This window comes from Poromitra crassiceps (assembly GCF_964638095.1).
Source record: "Poromitra crassiceps genome assembly, chromosome: 12".
Classification (NCBI taxonomy): domain Eukaryota; kingdom Metazoa; phylum Chordata; class Actinopteri; order Beryciformes; family Melamphaidae; genus Poromitra; species Poromitra crassiceps.
The window spans coordinates 39,887,894-39,896,231 of record NC_139632.1 but is presented as its reverse complement, the minus strand read 5'-3'; the positions used below and the strand labels follow the sequence as shown (position 1 = coordinate 39,896,231).

Below are 8,338 nucleotides of genomic sequence, written 5' to 3'. Positions count from 1 at the left end.
ACTTTGCTCTAGCTTTAAAACAGCCCGCTACAGCAATTTGATGCGGTACATCACTCAAATATGTCATATTAATCAGATTAGTAATGTTGCATGTGCAATGTGCATCCTGGATATAGTTTGTTACAATAGCATTAGCTCGGATGGACAATGCTAACGCCATTAGCGCAATGTCCTGGGATGTACAGTAAAATAAAAACACAGATTTGGGTGGTCTAACCTAACCAAAACGTCTGCCTTGTAAAACATAAAAATAAAAAAGGGGGGGGGGATTGACCCAGGGGCCACACTGAGTGAGGTTGGGGGCTGCATGCGGCCCGAGCTCAGAAGTGAAATCATTACATCATCCTTATTCAGAATAAAATCACTGTCTCTGTTGTGTTGAAGCCCAGTCCAGCAGGAGAGAGCAGACTCCCCTGAACCCAGCTGTGTGTCCATGAAGAGTGACCGGTCTATGGATAAACCTCCTGAATTTAAAAGACAGCATTCTTCTGAAACACAGTAAGTCAACATAATGTTACTACATAATGTTCGATTTAACAAAGCATTGCAAACCATTTTTGTATCCTGTTTGAATTATGCCAGGAAGTACACATATGATGTTTGCCAATTTAAAAGATAACTTTGCATATCAAGAAAGCAGCAGTTTGTCGTAAAACTGAAACGTAACGTTTAGTTTTGTTTACGAAACTGTTCAATCAACTACATCTCTCGTATTGCACAATATACGTCCAACACCAACATGGCTTGGCGTGAGAGATGTCAATTATGCGACTGGTTGTGTGTAGTCTTTCTGATTTATAACTTATAGTGCCACAGTTTTACAATACGACAAACTGCGACGTTCTTGACTTGCAAAGTTATCTTTTAAATTGACAAACATCTATGTGTACATCGTGGCACAATTCAAATGAGATCAAAAAGTATTGTCTCTCGCCTTTTACCACCATTCATTATCGATTAATCTGTTGATTGTATTAGACTAATCTATTAATCATTTGGTCTATAAAATCTCACCAAATGGTGAAAAATTGTGTGTGTGTGTGTGTGTGTGTGTGTGTGTGCATGCCCATGCCCGTATATCTGGAGACCTAATACTTAATGTATTCTCCACAGAGTTCAGCAGCAGATCAAAGAGGTTCCCAGTGGCCAGTCTGCCAAGGAGCATCAAACAGACCTGGACTCCATATTTATGGTGTGCAAATGTACAACAATACCTTTTACTTCAGCTACAAAGAAAATCCAAATCAACCATTCTGGTCATTATATTATAGTCAGTATGCTGCACTCTGTAGACCAGCGGGCTTTCTTCAAACCTTTGTTGTTCGCAAATGTATTGGAGATAGATGCAGATACAAATAGTGTCCAGAAGAAACACATATCTCCATGTTTCATATTTTCTAAACAGAATAAAACAAAACTGTCAAGACAACAGAAAAACATGATCCCCTCCCCCCCCCCCCCCACACACACACACACACACACACGCACGCCTTAGGTGTATCAGAAAAAATAATAAAACAATAATAAAATATAATAACATCAGTTTCATCTGTTCACTGTAGGTACAGATTGACATTGATTAAGTAAGCAAGAAGCAAGCCAGTCAAAGCCACCAGTATATTGTTGAATAGACAAATTCAGCATAAATCAGTTAAAATTAGGACAAATCCCTCATCACTATCCAGACTCTAGTCTGAAGGTAATACAGACATGTCTACAAAGTGGGAGAGGGAAGGCTGCCATTTTGAATGAGGTTAAGTATGATGTTATATGCTTTAACCACCCAAAGTGTGACAAGTTGTGTTTCCATTACCCTCAGAAATGCGCAAAATCTAAATATCGCAATAGAAATTGGGTAATGGAAACACGTGAATTTCGAAAAACCTCCCAAATATCGCAAAAAGTTTTTTCGCTCTCATGAGGTGGTTTTTCAGACGTGTCGATATAGAAGTTTATCGCAAAAGTGTAATGGAAACACATTTTTCGCATTTGCACGTCATGTGACCCATATTATCCCTTGGAAAAGGAGCGGAAAATAAGTTTGGTAAGTAAGGTTCGATAGCCGTGTCAAAACCTCCGCAGCAAGTGGAAAACTTTGAAGCAACGCTACCTAGCAGAAAGACGAGTGTTATGCAAAAGCGTAGCCGGGCAAATTAGATAATGTTTAATGGCAGAAATCGGTCCATGGTGACAGCAGGCTGCCTGTGTGCGCGCATTTGGCACAGCGGCGAGATGAGAGGATGAAAAGCACACACTGGTGCGGTGGTGCTGTCTGAAGTGAATACAGTGACTGTGAGTAGGCTAATACATTGCACACGTTTCAGGTGCAATTATAGAACCAAATCAGCCTTTTCCCCCCTCCATCTCTAAATCGGACCAGTTGTAGGCTATTAGGCTACCTTTTTTCCTCTGCCTGTCGCGCTGACTGCATTCACGCAGCCAGCAACATTTTGCGACTCATTTTCTTTTGAATTGATAATCAGGCTCGTTTATATGCATTGTAACTTCATGTTGGGATTTGCATTGACCATTGGTTGGATTTGAGCATGCAGGGGACGGGATATGGGGCAGATCCCCGTGCGTAATCACTGTGGCAGCTGCTGCAACGGGGAATCACTCAAACGCAACTTCAATGGAAACGCCTACAAGTCGCAATTGTACATTGTCGAAGTTGTAGAAATATCGCAATTCTTTTGCGAAAAACTGTAATGGAAACAGCTAGTGATGAGGGAGATTTCCTTGCTAAAAGAATCCTTCTCCGAGCCAACAGAGTTGTAAATGCAATAATATCACTTTTAGTGTTCAACGGTAACAACAAATCATTTGGTACTCCAAAGATGGCTGGACTTTCAAACCTTGCAAGATGGATTTGATGATGTGTTCCACGATTTTATGTAACTTTAATCTATGTAAAATTCTGTTCCAGCTTCTTGAGGACAACGTTGTCGCTTTTGTGAAACACGAGCTGAAGAGATTCCACAGAGTTCTGAGTGCAGATGACTCCGAATGCTTGGAGAGTCAGAGGGAGGATGAGGAGGTGGTGAACGGTGAGGAGGAAGAGCAGAAGAGGAGCAGCAGAGAGGCTTTTCTGAACATCACACTGCTCTTCCTGAGGAGAATGAAGCAGGAGGAGCTGGCTGATTCTCTGCAGAGCAGTAAGAGACTTTTAACAGCTTTAACATGATAGAAAGAGGAAATAGTGGAAAAATTTTACATTTCCAAACTCTGCTGTAAATATGCTGTACAGTGTACACATCTGCATCAGTTAAACTTCTTCTGGGTTGTCCACTACTGATGAGCTGAATATCATGTGTGGGAAAATATATACATCCATCCATTTGTTATCTATTCAGCTCATGGTTGAATTTGTTGCTTGTTCCTTCAGAAACTCTTGCTGCAGAGAGCCAACATCAACTCAAATCTGATCTAAGGGAGAAGTTTCAGTGTTTGTTTGAGGGGATTGCTAAAGCAGGAAACCCAACAATTCTGAACCAGATATACACAGAGCATTATCTCACAGAGGGAGGGAGTGGAGAGGTCAATGATGAACATGAGGTCAGACTGATTGAAACAGCATCCAGGAAACCAGTGAGACCAGAAAGGCCAATCAAATGTGAAAACATCTTTAAACCCTTACCTGGAAGAGACAAACCAACCAGAACATTGATGACAAAGGGAGTGGCTGGCATTGGGAAAACAGTCTTAACAAAGAAGTTCACATTGGACTGGGCTGAAGACAAAGCCAACCAGGATATACAGTTCACATTTCCATTCACCTTCCGAGAACTGAATCTGCTGAAAGGGAAACAGTACAGCTTGGTGGATCTTCTTCATCGCTTCTTTAGCAAGACCAGAGAAGCAGGGATCTGCAGGTTTGACAAGTTCCAGGTGTTGTTCATCTTTGACGGTCTGGATGAGTGTCGACTTCCTCTAGACTTCCAGAACAACGAGATCCTGACTGATATTACAGAGCCAGCCTCAGTGGATGTGCTGCTGACAAACCTCATCACAGGGAAACTGCTTCCCGCTGCTCGTATCTGGATAACCACACGACCTGCAGCAGCCAATCAGATCCCTCCTGAGTGTGTTGACGTGGTGACAGAGGTGAGAGGCTTCAATGTCCGTCAGAAGGAGGAGTACTTCCAGAAGAGATTCAGAGATGAGGAGCAGGCCAGCAGAATCATCTCCCACATCAAGACATCACGAACCATTCACATCATGTGCCACATCCCAGTCTTCTGCTGGATCACTGCTACAGTTCTGGAGCATGTGTGGAAAACCAGTGAGAGAGGAGACCTGCCCAAGACCCTGACTGAGATGTACATCCACTTCCTCGTGGTTCAGTCTAAACTGCAGAATGTCAAGTATCATGGGAGAGCTGAGACAGATCCACTCTGGACTACAGAGAGCAGGAAGATGATTCTCTCTCTGGGGAAACTGGCTTTTGAGCAGCTGAAGAATGGCAACCTGATCTTCTATGAAGCTGACCTGACAGAGTGTGGCATCGATATCAAAGCAGCCTCGGTGTACTCGGGTGTGTTCACACAGATCTTTAAAGAGGAGCGTGGGCTATACCAGGACCAGGTCTTCTGCTTTGTCCATCTGAGCATTCAGGAGTTTATGGCTGCTGTGTATGTCATTGTCTCGTTCATTGACTCTGGGGTCAATCTACTGTCAGAACCACAATCAACCTCCAGAGACAAATCTCAGGTAATTCACCTCTGCCAGAGTGCTGTGGACAAGGCCTTACAGAGTCCAAATGGACACCTGGACTTGTTCCTCCGCTTCCTCCTGGGTCTATCGCTGCAGACCAATCAGACTCTGCTACGAGGCCTGCTGACACAGACAGGAAGTAGCTCACAGACCAATCAGGAAACAGTCCAGTACATCAAGGAGAAGGTCAGGGAGAATCCATCTCCAGAGAGAAGCATCAATCTGTTCCATTGTCTGAATGAGCTGAATGACCGTTCTCTAGTGGAGGAGATCCAACTGTACCTGAGATCAGGAAGTCTCTCCAGGAAGAAACTCTCCCCTTCTCAGTGGTTGGCTCTGGTCTTCATCTTACTGTCATCCGAAGAAGACCTGGACGTTTTTGACCTGCAGAAGTACTCTGCGTCAGAGGAGGGTCTTCTGAGGCTGCTTCCAGTGGTCAAAGCCTCCAATAGATCTGTGTAAGTGCATAGAAAACTGAATAGATCCAATGTATTGTTACGACTTTCAACAGGGAGACGTTTTTAAGACGGACTTGTTTCCAAAACGCTAATCCAACTGGTTCACTTACTTGATGCGATGGCTTGATTGAAGGTCTGTAGGTAGGTCTTGGCAAGGTGTATGAGTGTGGAAGTGCATGCTACTAGCTACATTAACAAAAATAAGGCTCGATGCATGCATCTAAAACATGATGTGGATTTCTTAAACGTTCAACAAAAGGCGACTTTAGTTCCAAACAAAATACTAAAGCGTTTGCGTGCGGTTTACTTGCGAGTTACTTGGTACTTGCGGCTGACAAACATTATCTGTCTGGCGTCTCAAACCCAGCCAGCCGCAGGTGTGTCAAATCAAAATCAGTCTTGCTGTCCGACGCACAGTGATTGCGTCATCACGCGCCCCAAACTAGGCGCCTTGTAGTTCTTTTATAAAACAAGCAAAATGGCTCCTACATGTATTTTTTTATTTTTTTTATTTTACCTTTATTTATACAGGGAGAGTCCCTTGAGAGCAATCTCTCATTTACAAGGGAGCCCTGGTGGACAAAGAACATATACAGCATTTACAAAATTGCAGGTTAACAAGACAGACAATAAAAACAACAAGAGCATAATTAAATAATTTCAAAGAAAACATGAACACACCCTACGAGGAATGCTTTCTAAAAGTGCTTTAAAAGAAGCAAGCGGGATCAAGTGATCCATTTTTAAGTTTTCCTGGAGCACATTCCATTTGTTGGGGGCGAACCAAGAAAAAGCGGTCTTTCCTTGTTTGGTCCGCACCCGTGGGACAGACAGTCTGATATAGGACTGCGATCGTGTTTGATAACCTCCACTGTTACAAGAAAGGAGTGAGGATAGGTAAGATGGAAGTTTCCCAATTAATGCTTTATAAATAAATATGAGACAGTGCTGATCTCTACGCTCCAACAGGGAGGACCAACCCACATTTTCGTACAGAATACAATGATGTGTACTGAAAGCATCACCTGTAATAAAACGCAGAGCGCTATGATATACAGCATCAAGAGGCTTTAAGACGGAAGGAGAGGCATACATGTAAATCACATCACCATAATCAAAAACTGACATTATCAAAGATTATGATAGAGATAGAGTATTAAACAGAATATTCATACAGAGGGGCATGGATACATTTTCAAAGATCTTGTTTGTCTTTATTACAAATTCTTCTTCAGGCTGAGTGACTGTCAGCTGTCAGAGAGAAGCTGTGAAGCTCTGGCCTCAGTTCTCACCTCCCAGTCCTCTAGTCTGAGAGAGCTGGACTTGGGTAACAACAATGTGCAGGATTCAGGAGTGGAGCTGCTCTCTGCTGGACTGGGGAGTCCACATTGTAGACTGCAAACTCTCAGGTTAGATCAGGTTATGATGCCTTTGTGTTAACAATATATTATAACATCGTATATGGTATTAGGCCTGTATGGTAAATGTATTGTGTTGTATTCATATTATTTTATACTCTGTTCCTTTAATTGTATTCAAATTGTGTGTCAGAGTGTTTGAACTCTGAAACATGTTCCCTGTCAAAATGTCTTGGAGTAAGACACTAAACCCCTTCCTGCTCACAGAGAGTGAGTGGCTCTGGGAGGTAAAATGTTTCTATTAATTTTGTCAGGTTGAATCAAAACCAGCTCACAGAGAAATGCTGTCAGGAGCTGTCGTCAGTTCTCAGCTCCCAGTCCTCTAGTCTGAGAAAGTTGGACCTGAGTAACAATCAGCTGCAGGATTCAGGTGTGGAGCTGCTCTCTGCTGGACTGGGGAGTCCACACTGTAGACTGGAAACTCTCAGGTATGATACATTTACTGTCTTTTTTCTTTTCAATTGACTGCAAGTTTTACATCTGAAGAAGACTGAAGGTGAAAACACTTTTGCCATGAGCTTCCCTAGATTGTGGAATTTTAAAAGACTGTAAATCTGCTTCATGTAAAGCATGCTTTTTGTAAAGCATGACATTAGCATACAGTATCCCATTTGGTGGATGTATTTAACCAAATCAGTATACAGAAAAAAGATATGTTCTCAATGTTCTTTGTCTTCATCACTAATTCTACTTCAGACTGGGTGGCTGTAAGCTGTCAGAGAGAAGCTGTGAAGCTCTGGCCTCAGTTCTCAGCTCCCAGTCCTCTAGTCTGAGAGAGCTGGACCTGAGTAACAATGACTTGGAAGATTCAGGTGTGGATCTGCTCTCTGCTGGCCTGGGGAGTCCACATTGTAGACTGGAAACTCTCAGGTAAGATCTGCTCTGCTGGCCTGGGGAGTCCACATTGTAGACTGGAAACTCTCAGGCAAGATCCATTTACTGTTGTTTCCCCTCACCCCAATTGATTTGAGACTCTCAAAACAGTCTCTCAGGTCAGGACTCTTCAATCTGTTCAATTTATTTAAATCCTGATGCCGGTTAATGTCAGTAAAAATCTGACCTGTGTAGGATTTCTCTGCTTACATTATTGGTCCTTATATTAAAGCTGCATCACAGTTGCTGTGAAAATTCACTGACTACAACAGTATATCCAGACCATTTCTAGATTCGAAAAAAACTAAAATGTCAATGTAGAATTTGCAATCATGTAAATCTACCCCACCCATAACAACCTGATAATAACTTGACAATAACAGGCGGAGTCACGTTTGTGAATAAATGACCTTCCAGGGTCTTTGGGGAAATGATGAAAGGCATCTTGTTTACTGTCAGTTTCTGCAGTTAATTATTGAACATAAAACATTGCTTATTTTTCAACTTTAAATTCTCCTTCCCGGCCATGGTGTCCTCTCTGCCTGCATTGTGCTGCTGTTGTTGACGCAAGGGGGGCTGATTTTAGGGGGGAATATGGCGGCGGTGCTGCTTTGGCATGACCGCAGCGCCTCTCTGTTTCCAAAAATACATCAGAGTGTCGGCTATTTCCTTCCACGCTCTTTGGTATAGGTTTAATCTGTTTTATGTAAGTGTTAATCAATCAATTAAGTGTTGACAGGTGTTTTATGAAAAATGTTGGACGAGACTGAGGCTCAAACGACATGTCGGGAGAGATTGAGACATCTGCATTTCCACTGACTAATTATTCTGCACGATTATGGTAGGAAAAGTCTGAAGGGAAAGAGAAGATGGTCG

At 42.6% G+C, this 8,338-nt stretch overlaps 1 protein-coding gene across 1 annotated transcript in view; it reads left to right on the top strand.

Annotated features, from left to right (window-relative positions):
* The first annotated feature begins 402 nt into the window (after positions 1–402).
* LOC310785928 (protein NLRC3-like) overlaps positions 403–8,338 on the top strand; it is a 41,253-nt gene continuing 33,317 nt past the window's right edge. Inside the window, exons 1-7 of the mRNA XM_083647108.1 lie at positions 403–498; positions 1,114–1,192; positions 2,927–3,155; positions 3,386–5,171; positions 6,407–6,580; positions 6,844–7,017; positions 7,286–7,459. Of these exons, the coding sequence (XP_083503234.1) occupies positions 434–498; positions 1,114–1,192; positions 2,927–3,155; positions 3,386–5,171; positions 6,407–6,580; positions 6,844–7,017; positions 7,286–7,459 (2,681 nt within the window). The 5' untranslated portion in view covers positions 403–433. The remainder of the gene's footprint in view (positions 499–1,113; positions 1,193–2,926; positions 3,156–3,385; positions 5,172–6,406; positions 6,581–6,843; positions 7,018–7,285; positions 7,460–8,338) is intronic.